This window comes from Cryptomeria japonica, chromosome 10 (genome assembly GCF_030272615.1).
Source record: "Cryptomeria japonica chromosome 10, Sugi_1.0, whole genome shotgun sequence".
Classification (NCBI taxonomy): domain Eukaryota; kingdom Viridiplantae; phylum Streptophyta; class Pinopsida; order Cupressales; family Cupressaceae; genus Cryptomeria; species Cryptomeria japonica.
The window spans coordinates 300,317,572-300,336,977 of NC_081414.1; the positions used below are offsets into that span (position 1 = coordinate 300,317,572).

At 34.3% G+C, this 19,406-nt stretch overlaps 1 protein-coding gene across 1 annotated transcript; it reads left to right on the forward strand.

Annotated features, from left to right (window-relative positions):
- The first annotated feature begins 6,074 nt into the window (after nt 1–6,074).
- On the forward strand, nt 6,075–6,704 carry LOC131040881 (germin-like protein 9-3). The gene has a single exon (XM_059212416.1). It carries the CDS (start codon nt 6,075–6,077, stop codon nt 6,702–6,704), a length of 630 nt encoding a protein of 209 aa, XP_059068399.1.
- The last annotated feature ends 12,702 nt before the right edge of the window (nt 6,705–19,406 follow it).

Here is a 19,406-nt window from a genome sequence, read left to right on the forward strand (position 1 = left end):
TTATTGACTTGATAGGTTTATTTAATTTCAGCAGTGCCCAAGCATGACCTATCTTTACCATCACTCATGCTACCACCCCAAGAGGGTATTGAGTAAGCCTAAAATTACATCATCAAGAATGTCTTGGTTTTTTTTTTTAATAAATCGGAGATGTCCTTCAAAAATTTAGAGAAGCCCAACTTTTACACAATATAAAGATATTGGAGTGTCCGAAGATCGGGCAAGTTCAGAACCATCGAACTCTTTTAAAGACAATCGCATGTCTAACTTTCTAATGACACTGACTTTCTACAGACTCCCCTAAGCATGCCAGGTGGTCGGGTAATTCTAAAAGTGAAGAACCTCCCCACAGAGGTTAAGAAACTCAGAGAAGCCATGACAAAAAAAGGAAGGGAATCAATAAAGATCTACTACTAACCAAAAGTTTAAAAATTTATGGGTAAAAAATATAAAATCACACACTGCCAAATCTAAGACAAAATATAGTTTTTATTCATATAATAATGGAAATAGAGTATCATTATTTAATTAGGATTATTTAAAATTTAAAATATTTAAATAGATACTATTTAGATGAAATAATTTCCTGAATTTCTCTTCCATTTGAATCCAAGATTAAATTACTTAAGGTAGGTTGTACAAATAAGTAATTCAAGTAAAATGCACTAAAATACACCTCAACTAAAATACACTCAAACTACCTAGTGTTTATTTTGTGAATACACTCAAATTATATGACTTATTAGTGAGGTCTAACCATGTTTGTGAATGTGTTGGCTATGTGCAAGAAAGTAATGAGGACTATGGAATAAACATCTATTCCAAATCAAATTTCCTCTAAGAGAAGTTATAAGTTTAAACATTTTCTACTATGAAGGAAATGAGGTTTTTATTATTTTATATAGGTGTGTTAATGAGGTTTAGCATTGTGGGTCTTTAATGTGTGATTTTGAGTCAATTTCCATGTTTTAATTACAAAAATAAACCCCTAGGCTCTATACCCTTGAGGTGAGAGCCTATTGGACATGCAATAAATGCTCTAGGACTTGATTTTACTATCCAAAAGTACTCATTAAGATGAGTGACAAATTTGGAGGATAGACATGAGTTGAGGGTACAACCCCACCCCCCATACCTCATCTATGAGTGAAGACTTCGGTAATGGGGTGTACTAGTTTTTGTCCCCTACCTTAAATGAGGAAAATACCTCATGGAAGAAAGGATGAAAAGGTGACAAGTGTGACCTCTTCATCCAAGTATTCCAAGTTAATCCACCTTATATTGGGTTTTCCAAGAGAGAATGCATCTGGATAGATAGATTAAAACCAATTTTGAGCATATTTATCCCTACACATAATCCCATGTTAATTTCAAATACGAATTAGCATTAAGATTCAAGGGCCTACTCTTATCATAAAAGAATATATATGTATTCAGCAACGTGCATGTGCATATTATTGAATCTAGGCAATTATACTGCAATGTATAAGATATGGTATTCATACAAATCAACATCATGTCATATGAGGATAAATGGATCTAAATAAAAACTAAAACTCAGCATGGGCGTACATATTTGAATTAAACTCCGTTAATTCCCATGCATAGAATTCATAGAAACAAAATAAAATGTATATATACAGGTATCTAGTCTAGAAAGGCGCCTCTGGCTGCCTGCACCTTTTCCCAACCACTCGTCTAAAACAAAATTTTGAGGTGAACACCCTTTACTCTAGTCATGTGTTGCACATTAATGCCCCAATATTTAATCCCACTCCACGATGCATTTAAATTAATATATGTATAAGGGTATTAAAGGGAATGCTAAACTTAAAATATTAAAATATTTTCTGTAATAGAATCAGTTCCATTATTTTAATGATAAACTTAAAATATTAAAGGGAATGCTGCAATAAATTACGTTTGACTGGTGAATGTAGAGCCTTAGAAAATCCAACGACTATAAGGCCCAATATTACCTTGAATCCCATGAAGATTTCAAGCAGGGTTAATTAATATGGTTAAGCAAGATTGCAAGCTAAGTAGGTGGGCATTTCCATTATTTGGAGTAGGGAAAAGAAACCCGATCCATTTTTTTTAATGAACCATATTTTATCGCTTCTGAATCTCATAATAATCAAACTAGAAACATGCTTTTTTTCTAAATAAAATAAGATATTTAAAGAAAAAGGTAAGTAGTAATATATATTAGTTTTTGAAGAACCAAAAAGAAACGATTCTTGGAATTACCCACATAACTTAGAGAATGGAATGAAACAAGTATAAATGAAAGCATTTATAATATTTATTATTCAATAATTAATTTTATAAAATTAAAATAAGTATATAATTTAAATAGGTGAATTTCCTATTGATATAAATCAATTTGTTATATGGTTAGTTTAGAGAACATAATAAGTTAGGTATTTCATAGTGATCAGAGTCATAATATTTATAACTTCTTAAATTAATCAAGTAATTATTTGAATAGATTACTATATTTTTGGTGTGAATGTCAAAACTTATACTCATATCGGCATTAAATTTTATTACATTTATAGTTAGCAAAAGGTGGCTTTGTTTACTTAAAGATATATATACCATAATGTATACATCTTCTTAAATGAAAATAATAGGCTCATAATAAAATATATTCTTTCATGAATAAGAGTGGAGAGGATTAAACTCAAAAAAAAAATCTAGTTACCATGATTTGGACATGATAAGATCTAATAAAGTTTCTTAAAAAAAAAAAGTTAGGTTTTGTTGATGGAAAATTTTGGGCATGACAGGCTTTGTAGGAAAGGGTTGGACATCTTGGTTTGGAGCCTTTTATGGCTATGGTAGGATGGTTTTGGGAGCCATATTAAAACCCAATATGAAGGTTTGAGGAGCTTGTGAAAACCCTTTGTTCCTTTTCTTTCTCTCGATAAGTTGGGAGGTTTGGGATCTTCTAGTTAGTTTGATATGTATTATCCTTCTAGTACTAGATCTCAAGGTTATGGGAGCCTTGTTAAAACCCGTTTTAAATGTTAAGGGAGCCTAAAAAAACCTTTGTTCATGAGTCTGAATAGTTAGGTGTGATAGCTTTGGCCTTTGGTTTTGTACAACTCATTCTTTAATATTTGTATCTGTTGAGGTTGGATGTGGGTTGGTTGTTGGTTGCATTTTCTTCATCTTGTAGCAACATTTTGTTAATGGTTTTCAGTTCCCTGTAAAAATCGGGAGTTTTGGGTCCCTTCAAAACCTATTTTGCCCTTAATAAAAAATAATTACATTACTCAAGTTAAATAATTTTGCTAAACATTTCAAATAAATATAATTTTGATGTATACAAAAGTACTTATTTTCTTCCACCATTTGTCATAACAATGCATTTTCAAGATTCTATTGAGGTTCAAGAGGCACCTTTAGAGAGAGGTGATCTAGATAAGGATTTAAGAAAAGAAGATAAGGCATGAAAAAATAAGTCCTAACATTAATCTAGTTGGGAAGATAACACAAATTTTCTTAAAAATCTTAGATTGTTATTGCAAAATAAGAAACACATACGAAAGGATTTATAACATGGAAATAGATTAACAATAAATTTTCACAAGATATATCATGGGGTAAACCCTTTTGAGAGAAAAATCCCACACTCCAAAAGTTGCCCAATATATTTTTCAGAAATCAACAACAAAATAAAATATACTTATAAAGAAATCTATTTGCAGTCGTATCACCAACCAAAGATCTGAAGGTAAATCAATATCTATAAGACCCTTATACATAACCTCTATCAAATTCACTTAATATATAAGAAATACAATACATGAAACTGTCAAATGGTATTACAAAACCATGAGCTAAAACCACCCAAAATGTACCACCCAACTTATCCCCAGTACAAGATTACCTATGACATCTAAACACACACACCAACACATGTAGCTCGCTTTTGTAGTTCATTTATGTGTCCAACATGTTTTTGTATTTTCTATTTCAAGAAACACAACTTTCAAATGCCAGAACTTTTGAACCAGGTGTCTAATTGAAAAAATATTTGAAGCATCGAAAATGTCATAACATGCTCTATCATGCTATAACTAGCTACACCAATTACAAACACTTTCAAGTCTTATTCAATCCTCTCTAAGGTCATGAAAAATGACTCCTTTTGTTGACAACTTTCAAAAATAGAAACATTAATATCTTCAAATCTAGACATGAGCTTGCAATAAAAAATGCTGACATGGTTACCTAGCCAATCCAAACCTTAGGGGAAAATTTTGGAAAAATTCATGCTCAGATAAAAATTTACTCTAAATAGTAACCTTATGTAAAAGAAAGGTTGAGATATCATCTCTTAACAATTTAGAGGAGGAAGAAGAACTTCAAATTCACCTTTAAGAACCACACATGGTAAAGTAAAGAATAGAAAGTTACAAGTCACTTGATTGTTGTTAAAAAAATATTTGTTAATAATTATGAACCCAACACTATGGAAGTAGTTGACATGAAGGAGGGAAAGTTGTAGCATAGATAATAATGAGGATATTCCAACCTTGGAGAAAAACATGACTCAAACTTTGATTTAGTTCAAGGGGCAATCCTACACTATCCTTGGACTTTTACAAAACTTCAATTCTCAAAATGGTGATCTTGTGGCTCTAGATCCAGTCATGTATAACATGAATATGGTACATGACCTACAAAAATGATCTAAAAAAATATGTAGTTCTACAAATTTGACCACGCCAATATCTCTTTTCTATTGGTGCTTAAGAATTGACACTTTTTAGAAATACCTTGGAGAGATTGTTGACTTATGAGTTATCATGTTTTCCTCAATTAACTCCCTTGACAAATGTTGGTAAATACAAAACAAGCATAGATGTCATTAAGGATACAAAATATAATGCAATAATTATTCCTTTCAATGCACCAATTTGAAATGTTCATAGTGAATGCTCCTTGACATTCTAGAAAGGTAACTAATTATTGGATGTAAATTAATTCTGAAATGAATTCCTATAAGCAAGACGCAATGAATCATGACATAAACATGTACTAAGTCAACTCCTTATATCCATTGCAAAAGGATGGAAGTAGATCTTTTGAATTTTCGATTCTAGGTCTACACCATGTGAGATCACTCTTCTACATTATGGAATTGGCCTAGGGTGTGGGAATGCATATTTTAAGTATGGATAAGACACGTTGAGATCAAGGCCAATAATGTTACATTGTAGATAAGGTCCAGTATATTTGAATATATTAAAATAAAAATTAATTAAAATAGACAAGAATTAAGAAAGAAGCCTAACTTAACAAAAAGACATAAAAATATTAAATTAATGATTTTTTAAGAAGATAGAAATGTCAATAAGATATAAAGAAAAGACAAACATAACATATTAGATTGCCATGAGAAAACAATCACAAATTTATAATTTAATGTTAAAAATATATAGAAAAAAGAAATGTGAATTTCAGATATAAATAAAAGGCAAACATAACATATCATACTGGCATGAGAAGACAATCACAAATTTACAATTTAATGTTAGAAATATAAATATAAAACATCAAAAGACGTTAAATTGCTTAAAGAAACGATGAATTTAACAGCTGCCATCAATTATTCCCTCTTAAAATGCTCTGCTCAAAAAGTGCCTATCGAATCACACAAAGCCTCAGTCTTGCAGGAGACGGATTTATAACTTTGTAAGGCAGTATAAATCAGAAATATAATCTAACTACGATTGGGAAAAAAAAAATCATGATGGGTATTCTCAAAATAGAATTGATGTACACAATCAAGAATTTTTTGTGTAGATCGCTCTGATATAATCGAGATTGAGTTGGTCACTTTTCGTGGGAAAATCCGATATTCGTTTTCAAACTTTTTGAATTTTAGCTTGGGCTATGTAGAGGTGATCGAAAACAAAGCCAGCTTCACCATTGAAGTTCTCGTAATTTTCTCTAAGGTAATCTCTAATCGTCCTTTAAATACACTTCTCCTGACAACTTCCCCTCACACCCAAACATTCAGAATTCCCCCTTTCTGCTGTATTTACTTTCGGAAGGAGATGGAATTCAACGGAGCATGCTTGATGGCAATTTTAGTAGTATTCAGTAGTGTTGGCGTAATCTACGCATCGGATCCTGATATTCTCACTGACTTCACCGTTCCGGCGGGGCAGAACCCGCTAAAATTGACTGGGGATTTCTTCACTTTCACGGGATTCCGAAATGTGAGCAACAACAATTTAGCAGGACAGAAGGCGGTAAAAGTGTCAAAGGCGGTGGCGGCAGAGTTTCCGGCGTTGAACGGGCTAGGCGTGTCAATGGCGGTTCTGCAGTTCCCGGCGGGCGGACTGAACCCTCCTCACACTCACCCCCGCGCTTCAGAACTTCTGTTTCTTGTGGAAGGATGCCTCCTCGTTGGTGTGATCGACACCACGGGAAAGCTGTTCACGCAGAGCCTCACTAAAGGGGAGGTATTTGTATTTCCCAAAGGACTCTTCCATTACCAACTGAATACGGATAACAAGGTCGAGGCCATGGCTGTTTCTGCCTTCGGAAGCGCCAATGCAGGCACCGTTTCGCTCCCTTCTACTCTCTTTACAACCGGTATCCCCGATAACGTTCTGGCCAAATCATTCAAGACAGACACACACACCATCGAGCTGCTCAAAGCTGCGCTTAAAAATCCCTGATTAGTTGGTTTCTTCTACCCCTCATCGTCGACCACCCTTCATCTTTCACCGCCTACATAATAATGTTTTCTCTTTTCTTTTCTCTCTCTTAGCTTGAACATGTTTTTTCAGTTTGTTTACTTTCTTTTGTGCTTGTGACTAGAATAAATGCCTTGATTTGTTTTTGCTAAAATGTGAAAATAAAATCCCATGTTTAATGGTCTCTCTGTCTATATATATCTAATATTTCGAAGAATTAAAAAGGAATATAATACGATGTTGATTTACAGTTTTAAATATTTTTTTAACGAAGTATGAGATTGTAATAATCAAGTAGAATGATTCTATTACAATGATTTTATATTTGGATTAATATTGAAAAAGAAGAAGGCATATTTTAATATTTTAGTGAATGTATCATATGTCTTTATGATTAATATCTTGAGGGATGATGAGAAAAGGAGAATAAATCAATACCAAATCTATGTACTCATTCTCTTGATACATATGAATAGATGTTGTTTTGTGAATCCTCAATATCATTTGTCACATTCCATAATTCCAATTTTTCTTATATATATGATTTGTGGCTTGAAGTTCGCTTGGGAGTACAAGTTTCAAAAGAAACTAGGTGATTATGAGGTTGCTTTCATATTTATGGAAATTACATTTTTGATTGACAATGAAGAAACACTCTTAATTATCACAATCCTCAGAAATAATTACTTATATAGTCTTTAAATTAGAATTTCATTTTGTTAAATATAATTGCATTGCCTCTTATCTTTATTATATTTCTACTTTTATCTCTTGTAACTGCAAATAACAAATGGGAAGCATAGAGTAATTGTGACATGTATCTTTCCAAAAAAATCTAAAAATTACTATATAATGGAAGGAAGGTGAAAATGCGTATAGTAGCATGAGTTGAAATGTGAGAGCATCGATTATGAATGCCACAAACTAGGAAGGGAGTAAAGTAAAAAATGCCATTAAGGAGGGGAGAACAAGATGAAAAAGAAAAACTCATTGCGGAAAGGAGAGCGAGGGAAACAAAATGCCACTCATGGGCACTATATTGGGAGAATTGAGAGGAGAGGAGCATTGCTCCTGTAGATGAAATATTTTTTTTGCCACACGACTGAAATTTTTTTGTAATACTATATTTTCCATTAGCGTCAATACTATATTCATCAGAGTCTGCATGTTTATGTCAGGTTAATACTAACTATATAGAGATAGAGAGAAATTCTGTAGTCTATTTGGACATGCGACCTAAGAGCCTTTCTACTTTATTTCCAAAATTCTTAATAAAGATTCCTTGCTTTGTTCTATTAAGGATTGCAACCATCAAGCCTCAGGCATTGCAAGGATCATTCAGCCTACAAAATGATTACTGTGTGATATCCATTCTATCACTGTTAATGTAGAGAGAGCAAGAAATAGCTCATTTCCAAACCCATAACTACGTCTTCAGCTTATAGCTGAAAGGAGTGTTGCCATTGCGGCCACTACAACCAATGAGGAAAATAGACATCATCCTTGGCATAATAATGGAACTAATAGACTCCAAATGTTGGACTTCTCTGTAAGTGGTAACTCTTCTGATCTTTTATTGAACTGAAAATCCTACTTTAGCTTCTAAAAAATGACTTCAGAGTTGCTCTTGTTAATTTAAACAAGCAGAGAAAAATATAAACAAAACATAACAGATGAAAGAAAATTAAGACAAACACACAAAATAACACAAGTTTTAACGTGGCTCACTACTAAGTGGCTACGTCCATCAGAAAGCAAGGAATAACTTCAATAATCAATCTCCAATACAATATAGTACATCAAGTGCACACATATTTATATATTCATATTCAGACATGAAATGAGTAGTGTAGGAAAGTCAAACAGTCATATGACTATTGGGCTTCACATACCCAACAACTCTTTCATATACCATGTTTATTGTCTCCTTATTGTCTCCTCCTAAAATCACGTTGCTCGAGTAGAAAAGAAGATGGCAATCATTGTGGAATTTAGCATTGCACTTGCGATTGCATTTGCTTAAAGTTTCGAAAGCCTCATCAACAAATTTGGTTTGTGCCTTTCTAGAAATTGATTTCATACCTCTCTGATGGCCATGTTTGGTGTCATTAAAACATTGACTAGTTGAAAGAGGCGGAGGTGTGGATAGTCTTTAAGCCGATTTGGTAAAGGAGTAAGTTTTATCAAGTTTATTATCATTGTTGTGGATATCTATCAAAGCATAAATCATTCTATATATATATATATATAGATATATATCTTTATATTCATATATTTAAGATAATATTTTTCTAATAGTGCATTCCATTATTAGTTTATATGTATGCTCGTGTTTATTATTTTCATATCTTAATAATCTTTCATCAATCAATTGGTATCTAATGGTAAAAAATAATTGAAGTGCACATTTGATCGCTAAAGTTCTCTTGAGTGTAATCAATCAAAAACTAGTTCTATGAAACAAATACTTTTTATGAACTTATTTGAATTCTTAGATGTTACCTATTCTTGATTAGTTTTGAGAGATTATCCATATTCTTGTGACAAATGAACTCCAAATTTATGATTGTGAATAGTTGGAGTTACCATGTCTTTGTTTTGGATTAAGGCAAAAATAGTTTTTGAAGGGACCCTGAAACCCTTTACAAAGATGATTCTAAAAGGTTTAGAATCAAAATATTAAACCTAGAGCAGAAATACAAGACAAAATAGGCTACTGAAGATAGAACAGTACAAACTACAGCAAAAAAACTAGCAAAAATCCAAAAAGGCACCAAAAACTAGCAACAACGAACCAGGAACCAGCATTGAGACAGAGACAAAACCATAAACAAGAACATAAACTACATGAGGCTCTTTAAGGTCTCCACAAACTCAGCCTCCAATTGACTCATTTTATTAGCATCAGACTTTAACTCCCGATAATCCACAAATGCCTCCTTACTCATTGTCCTTAAAGGAAATAATCCTGCCTCAAATTCTATCATGGAGAAATAGCATGTTGAATTCATTTTCCACCCTATCTTCCTTGGTCCATGTCACTTGTCTCACACTACCAACACCTTTATTAGCAAGGTAATCGGCCACAACATTTGATTCCCTATAAATATGGGAAATAACACATTTCTCAAAAGATTTTATGATATCCCTAGCCTTATTTATCCATCCTTCCACATTCCATAACGATTTAGAAATACCTTTGAGATAATGTATTATATTCTTGGAATCTCCTTCTATCCAAACATTTTTTAAATTATGTTGCTTAGCAAGATTTAGGCCTTCGAATTCCCTAATGGCTTCAGTGAGGTGGTTGGACTGGTTTCCCAAGGGGAGTGCAACCGCTAAAATAAGTATACTATTATGATCTCTTAACACTCCTCCACATCCAGCCGACCCAGGGTTACCTTACTCTGCCCCATCAAAATTAATCTTGACTCAACCTTGAGGGGGCCTACTCCAAGCTTTAACAATTTTGCATTTGGGATTAGATTTCAAGGCCAAAGACATATCCACTTGCACCTCCCAATCCATTGCAACTCTAAGCCCATAGTCATTGCAAACCAATCTACTATTGATATTCGATAAGGGGTTCAGAATAGAAAGGTTCTCATTGATGACGCAATTGATATTTCTAAAGACAATATCAGGTTGAAGGTAAGAGTCCCTAAAAATAAGGTTGTTGCGCTCTTACCAAATACCCCGTGCAACATGAGGAACACAAAGGACCATAGAGTTTGTAAGATATGGTTCTTAGTAGGCCCCTTCCATTGGAAAATAAGATCCTTAACTGATTCAAGAAAGATCCAGCATAATTCCCATCACTGAAAGACTCGATTCCAAATATCAACAGTGAAAGGGAAGTGAAAAAATAAGTGATCAACATATTCAACATCTTTCATGCAGAGATAATAGCTGTTAGGAATAGAAAAACCTCTCTCGCAGAGATTATTTGTGGTAAGAATCTTGTTCAGGTAAAGAAGCCACAAAAAGATATCGATTTTTGGTATCAGATGTTTGATCCATATTTTTGACCACTAAGGAGAAGGAGGTGAGTTAACAGACTGATACACCACCGAGGTGACTAAGAAAGACCTAGAAGAAGAAGAAGAAGAACTCCACACCAAAGCATCCTCAAAGTTAACATCCTCCAGAAAAAATGAATTCAAAGATGACTGTAGTGGGCCAAGGGCGGGACTAACCAAGGATAGATTAACCCACCCCCCATCAACCCAATAATCCACCACTCTCGAGCCAAATAAGGTAATACACTCCTCTTTGAAAACACCAAGAACAAGATCTAAGGCCAACGGAGTCTTACCCATCCAACAATCATCCCAAAAGGGAATGCTCCCACCATTTCCCAACTTCCAACAAGACCCCAGTAGAGCAACCTCCCTAGCGTTGATGATATTATTCCAAAGATGAAATTCAATTGGGAGTTGCGGGGAATTAAGAAAAACATGAAAGTTCTAAAAACCATGAAGGTACTTGTTATGCCACAAAGTGCTCCATTCTCATCTGCAACCAAAAGTTCTCCAGGCTTGCTTAGCAAGGAGAGCAGAATTGAAGATTTTGATACTCCTAAACCCCAATCCTCCAAACCTCCTGGGTTTGCACATAGTCTCCAATGCCACCAAGGGGATTCTTTTCCTTTCCTCCACTCTAGACCACAAAATTTTTTTTTGAATTCTCTCAATGATGTCTACATACTTAGAGGGGATCTTGAATAAAATTAATGCATACACTAGGAGATTTTGAAGTGTTGATTTCAAAAGTTGAACTTTACCAGCCGGGCTCAACAAAGCACCTTTCCATCCCATCATTTTCTATTGAATCTATCAATCAAGGATATCCAAAAATAATTAGGAGGCTTGGGCCCCAAATCCCAAATAGGTAGAGTGAAACACCTCGACCAAACAGCCAAGGACATTAGCAATCTTCTTTTGTCTAGCCTCAGGAGTGTTGAGAAAAAGGATATAACTTTTAACTCTATTCACCATTTGTCCCAAAGCTCTCTCATAAAGACTAGGGATATTATTAGTAACCTTGACCTCTCCAACAGTTGAACTCCCCATCAAAATAATATCATCCACAAATTATTGGTGAGAATAGATTGGGCCAGTAGGGTTTCAGACCTTTTAAGGAACCATTGGTAACCTTTTTCTGAATAAGTCTCCCCAAACTCTCAGCCATGATGGTAAACAAGATAGGAGAGATAGGGTCCCCTTGTCTTAGACCCCAATAATAATTGAAAAAATGGGATGGGGAACCATTAACAATGACTGCCAATGAAACTGTGGAAATAAGTTTCCAAATAAGATGAATAAACCTATTAGAGAAGCCAAAGGTAGTAAGAACTTTCTTAAGGAAATCCCAATCCACCCTATAATAAGCCTTTGAAATATCAAGTTTCAACAAAAAGCCTTGGGATTTAGAGACAATCAGGGAATGAATGTTCTTGTGAACTGTTATGATAGAATCTAGGATACATCTACCTGGAACAAATCCATTATGTTGAGGATAAATCAAAAGAGGCAAGATCCTCAGTAGTCTAGAGGTTAACACCTTTGAGATGATTTTATAACATGAGTTACACAAACTAATAGGATGGAAGGCATGCAAGGAATTGGCTCCCTACATCTTTAGAACAAGGACTATAAAGGTAGCATTGAGTTCTTTAAGCAGATATCGATCCCCAAAAACTTCTTTAACATCACTAGTCATATCAGTATCCACAATATCCCAGACGATTTTTAAAAAGAACAAGGGGAAGCCATCCGGGCTGGGAGCCTTGTTGCCATCAAAGGAAAAAACAACTTTCTTGATCTCCTCATTGGAAGGGATAATGGTCAGCTTTCTATTTAGTTCTTCAGTCAAAATTTTCAGGATGGAATCCACAAGACTGCTCCGAGCCTCCAAGTCCAGCGAAGGATCAACCTTTAAGAGGTCAGCAAAAAACTCGACAATAACTTTACTAATCTCCTCCTCTCATTCAAGTTTGATTCCTCATTTAATAATATAATCAATTATGTTTGCATCTCAATGGTTCAAGGTAGTAACCTGAAATAATCTAGTGTTTTTATCTTTGGCATGTAACCAAAGAGACCTAGATCGCTACTTCCAAAAAATTTCCTCTCTAAAAATAATATTATGACATTTTGACAAAATGTCACTTTCCTTGTAAAAATTGTGCCCAACATATCCTTCTCTTTGATTTTTTCCTGAATAAGATTCAGCTCAAATTGAAGGGAAGTTTCATCATAAATATATCACCAAAGGTTTCCTTTTTCCACTTTTTGACTTTCTCCTTCACAACTCTGATCCTTTTGGCAATACAAAACAACGCAGTACCGATAATCTGAATATCCCACCAAATCTTAATATAATTATGAAAACTTAGGTGAGAAAGCCACATTTTTCAAATATGAAAGGGAACCTCCTCCTCCCACCCTTGGGCTCCACCAAAAAGCTAATTGGAAAGTGATCAGATCTGATACTGAACATAGCTTTTATAGAGAAAAAATAGTGATGTAGCCAATCTATGGAAATAATAGTCCTATCCAGCCTCACTTGGATAAGCTCATCACCCACCCTTCTAGTAGTCCAGGTGTATTTAGCTCCTGATAGATCACGTTCTATGAGGCACTAGTCATTAATAAAATCAGCAAAATCCCGTTTACTATCCATATGAATGTTAGGCCCAATATGGAAAGCTAATGTACTAAGAGAGGAGGGGTGAATCAGTACATCAAATCCTTTCTTCAACAATATCTTTATTGTTATGCATAAACCAAAAACTGTTGTAACATAACATAAAGATAAAACAAATAAATAACAATCATACATGATTCACTCCATAACACATATATTTTGGTTATGCAAAAGCTCTTGGTTAGAGAGAAAAAATGCAGTGGGGATGGCACCCACAACTTCACTACTGCAATAATAAAGGTTGCTTGGTTAGAGCTACATGTTTAGCTATTTTTGATAGCTTACCCTGTTAGGAGTATCAAGATCATTAGATCTACCTTGCTAAAGGATTTTACAACACTTAATCTAAATGTTGCACCTGATTAAAGGCTTTACAATTTATAGACTTTGTTAGAGTCTTTTACCCTGTTAAAGGTTTCTCTATGACTCAAAATATTAGAATGAAGTCTTTACAAATATCTGCAACTTCACATCTAAAATGTTATAGCAGATTCTATGTGCTCAAAATGAGATTACCTTGCTTATATCATACCTCGATAACCCATAGATTAACTCGATAAACCCTTCTATTTACTCTGCTCCTTGACTATTCTATGAAATCATTCTCAGTGACCTCTATGTCTCTGACAGATGCTTAACTCAGTGCTTCCTTATCTCTCACATATGTCTTTTTTCATATATCTCTCTATTTTTCCACATTTTTATCCTTAATCCATGTTGTATAAATAGATCTCTTATGTCGGTGATCTGTTCATTGCTTCGATCTTACAAACATGATTTATAGAATGAATAACCATGCAAAATGTTCCATTGGATAGATGACCTCAAAATCATACAAAATCTTTAAGTGCAATTTCCAATGTGATAACGGTTCTTTGTTCCTCGATCTTGTAACACGTTTTCCCATGTATGTCTAGGTTCAATGAATCTAGTAACACATTTCACTCGGTGTGTGTTAACTCAGTATATCTTTTTTGCTACTTGGTAGACATAGAGTGTTACTCAGTAGACAACTCGGTGTATACTAGGCTTTGTGACTACTTTCTTCTATAATCGATTGCTTTGTGCTTATCGACTGAATATTTTTGTAGTAGTAACCGACTAGAGTATATAGAATGACTTTGGATATAAAACTAATGGAAACTTAATAAGTAGTAACAATCTCCCCTTTTGACATTAGTTGAGATGTTTGACAAAACGCCTTTTTCAAAGTCATAACTCAAAAATCTATATACCTATAAAATTTTGACAAAATTGACAGTATATACATTTAGTCAGTAAAATGGAATATTCAGATATACTCCCCTTATCAATATACTGTAAAAAAAAAACTCTCATTTTGCATGCTCAGTGAACAATGTTTTGTATTAACTGCTTGGTTGTCACTGCTCGATTCACTATCAAAATTAACTTGTTCATTTGGATACGATGTTCTACTCGGTATACTCTCCTTGTATACTACACTCGCCCTTTGGTACTTTGATACTATACTCCCCCTTTTTGACAAACATCAAAACTTAGTTACCATTCAGTGGTGGCAACTGGTCAAAAATGGATTTATACTTTGTCTTTGCATCGGTGAGAGTGGCAGAGAGGGCATCCTTGACACTATCCATTAGTGAATTCTGAGCTGTAATGTCAGCAATCAGTGAAATTAGGCCATCTAAGGTGCTTCCTTCTGGCTGAGTGGATAGGGAGGTAACCTTGTTGATCTGCTCTTGAACAGAGGACAAGTGTGGAATGAATAAGGTTTGAAGAGTCATAATGTCCATCCTTATTTGGTGCTCTTCATTCCTAAGTTTCAATTGTTGAGCCATGAGCTTTTGTAACTTTGTATAGAATTGCTGAATAGAATTGGGCTCAGTGGTCAACTTATTTGAGAGATTGGTGATCTCTTTCTTAATCACTTCTCTTTTATTTTTAATATCTTTAATGAATAAATAGAATGTACAGAGTTTTTGAAATAAATAAAGAATGTGCTTGAGTTGAGGGGACAACTCAGTAATAAATTTGACAAGTTTAACTTTGCCAATAGGAATAGCTTTCTGTACCTCTCCAATCATTTTAGTAGTGAGCTCTTTGTCCTTTAACTTGCTCAACTAGTCAGATGAATCTACTCCAGATGTCTCTATCTTAGTTAGGAGTTCATCCAGTTGAATATGGATGGTGGCATCTTTTGTCACTATTGCTTCAGGTAGCATATCTGTTAAAAGTGCTTTCACTTTCTGTAGTACTTTGTTTTTCTTTTGAAAAGGCATTTTTTTTTCTTGTTCGGCTTTGGCTTTGCATAGTTCACTGAATTCAATGAGTGCTTGCCCTTTTAATTTGGATATATCTACATTTGGCAACACTATTGGTTTTGACAAATCTACTTTGAAACTATGTTTCTTCATTTTCTTTTCTTTACCTTTCTTCGTTTGAACTAAGACAAGGGCTTGAGAGGTTTGTTGACTGTCGGTAGGTTGCTCGGTAGAGGCAACACTTTGATCAATTGCTTTAGCCTCTGTAGTGTCCTTTGGTGCCTTAGTGCTTGGTGTCTTGGTTGTAACATTTTCAGTGCTAGAAGGAGCTTGAGAAGTTTGTTCCTCAGTGGGTTGAGAAGTAGATTCTCCTTCTATAGACTTGTGATCCTCTATTCCTTGTGCAGTATCCTGAGGGGCCTCAGTTGAAACAGGCTGATTGACCGGAGGATAGGGCTAAACTTGTTCCAAAACTAACTCACTAGATACAAGTTGGGCATAAGCGTTCCCTTCTATCATTTCCTGTTCTGGTGCCTCGGTGTCCATGATATCCTCATCAATTTGTATAGTGTCAGCAGGGTCTTGTTCGGTGATATCAGGATCTTGCTCAGTGACATCAACTATTTCAACTTCAGCTTGCTCACTAGCATTCTTGATGCGAAATATTTCCTGCCACTTTTCCTTGGTCTCATTCTCTACTTCTAGATAAAGTCCATTCATCAATTTTAAGGCTCTTTGCTTGACGAGGAAGGTTTTGTGGTAGTTTTTCAGATGTTCTTTGATCTCATCTATTAACATGTCTAGAAAGAGATGTACCAGACTTCTTTCTCTCATTTGTTTTTCTGAGTCCATGGCATATGTCCACCTGTTATCAATATGCAAATATAATTCTCTTGGAAGAGAATTAATTACTTCCAATGGGACCAATCAAAATTTCAAAAGAGTGCAGATTACGACTTCTTCAATTTGTCTCTTTTCTGCATCATTTCTAGATTCATACTTAACATATCTAAATGATCCAAATCCACCATATTGCTTCAGATTAGCACAAAAAATTTCAACACTGTGTACATTATCCTTTTTACTCTTGACAATCTGAAATTTACTTTTGTCTTCAGATTCAGTGTCACTGGACTCTTTAGCCAAAATGAGTCTCCGAATAGATTTCTTATATGTTTTTTGTTACCTTTGGTGCGGCAACATTCTTTGGTTTCTTATTCAGTGATGCTGCTGATGATCTTGTGTTCGGTTGCTTTGTTGGAGGGGTCGGTGATACCTTTGATGTATCTTGTTTCTTCCTTTTCAGAACTTTCCCTTTAGGCAACTCAGTGCTCAATGTAATAGCTGCCTCTTGGGCTTCAGATTCTTCCTCGGTGATGACTAGAGTTCCCTTGATAGGTGTGGAGGAAGAACCTTCTCCAAATTTCTCAGTTAATGCCTTGATCATTTTTGTTGCTTTCCTTATAGCCTTGGGTACTACAATGCTCATCTTAACTTTCTCTTTCACTTCTTCATATGTACCGTATCTCAGCTCGGTAACATGCCTTGGTCCTAGATTGTCCTTTTAGGAAGAGATGCTATTGTCTGTGCTTTGACAAGTTTTCAGAGCCATGAAAAACCCACTCTTGAGATTGAGAAAGCCTGGGAAAACCCAATGTTTTTTGTTTCTTTTGAGGGACTAGCTAGATGCTAATAGATTTCAAGGGTCTAGTTTGGTCAATGTTTGTTTTTGGTTAGGTTTAGGCTTCATGGCTTTTTGTGGGCCAGAGTTTCTATTACTGGTTATGGGAAACTGGGAAAACCCTTCTTGTTGGTTGAGGGTGCCTGAAAAAACCCCCGTTCTTGGTTTTTTGAGGTCTATTGTTTGGTGACTTAGACCCTCTTCTTGGGGAAACATGTTTTGTAATGTTTCAATCTTGAAGTTTGCCTAGTGTTTGATTGGTTGCAACTACTTTGTATTGTTGTTTATGATTTGTGCAATCTTTGGGTTTTGGGTTCTGGATGCTTGTAAGTCCAGAAGGTTTCAGGTCCTTCCTAAAACCTGTTGTTCGTTGTCAGGTATTCTAGTCCATTAATTGATGGTAGTTCTCAGATTTTAATGGTTTTGGGGCCCCTTCAAAACCTTTTTCATCTTAACAAAAAACAATACTAAAGTAGTTGAGTTGAAGGAGGGAAACTAATAGGAAGGCTAATGATGGGGAGATTACAACCCTAGAGAAGAACATGACTCAAAATTTGATTTAGTTAGAGGGGTAATCCTAGAATATCCTTGGACTTTTACAAAACTACAATTCTCAAAATGGTGATCATGTGGCTCTAGATCAATCTTGTAGAACACTAACATGGTACATGACCTACAAAAGTAATATAGAAAAATGTGTAGCTTTACAACCTTGGTATGTCCAATATCTATTTTTTATCGATACTTAAGGATGAATATTTTTAAGAAATACCTTGGAGAGATTGTTGTCTTATGAGAAATCACATTCTCCTCAATTAATCCCTTTACAAATGTTTGTAGATAGAATACAAGCATGAAAGTCATTTAGGATACAAAATGTAACACAATAATTACTCCTTTCAATGGACCAACTTGAAATGTTCATAGTGCATGTTCATTGATGTTCTAGGACAGTGAATAGTTATTGGGCATAAATTTATACTACAATGAATTCCTATAAGCAACACACAATGAATCATCACATAAGCATGAAATGATGGAAGTTGATATTTTGAAAGTTAGATTAGGTCTACACTATGTGAGATCTCCCCTCTAATTTATAGAATTGACCTAGGATGGGAGAATGTAGATTTTTTGAATTTTAGATTAGATCTACACCATGTTGAATTGTTCATAGTGAATGCTCCTTGATGTTCTAGGATGGTGACTAATTATTGGATATGAATGCCTATAAGCAAGACACAATGAATATAAACATGTACAAGGTCAACTCCTTAGATCTATTGTAAAAGGATGGAAGTAGATCTTTTTAATGTTAGATCAAGGCTACACCATGTGACATCACTCCTTTACATTGTGGAATTCACGTAGGATGGGGGATTGTAGATTTCAAGTATGGATAAGACACACTGAGGTCAAGGCTAATAATGTTACAATGTTCATGAATTGTAGATAAGGTCTAATATATTAGAATATATTAATTAGCCAATAGGCTATTTTAATGTGGGCTTTGCCCACTGGGAGTGTCTCACACACTCCATGTTAAAGTTTTCAGGCATTTTCCAGGAAAAACAATCATGATGGATAAAACACTTTTCAGCCAGTTAAAAATTCATAATTTTCAGTCTCCCTCCACTGTTTGACAACCAAATAATCATTAGTAAAAATAATTTTATAAAGCTCCATTTTTGCTTGTAAAATGGAAATATTCAGTGTAGATTTTCAATTAAATTAATTTTTGGGGTAGACATTCAAAGGAATTAAAAAGTGTATAGGTCTGAAATAGAGAAATTGTTACCAAAATAATTTTCATTTTATTGTTGATATATAATGGAATATAATTTTAATATGATATTAAATAATATATATAATAAATATGAGTATTACAATATAATATAATTTAATATTTATTAGTTATATGAGTATTACAATATAATGTAATTTAATATTAATATATACTAATAAATATCAATATAATAAAAGTAATTTTCAATTTAAATCCTTTTATTAAAGATATTGGTAGAAAGAACAATGATTTACAAATATTACATC

Bases quoted from the DNA above. Each gene is read 5' to 3' on its own strand.
- LOC131040881 (XM_059212416.1), top strand. From the start codon at position 6,075: ATGGAATTCAACGGAGCATGCTTGATGGCAATTTTAGTAGTATTCAGT.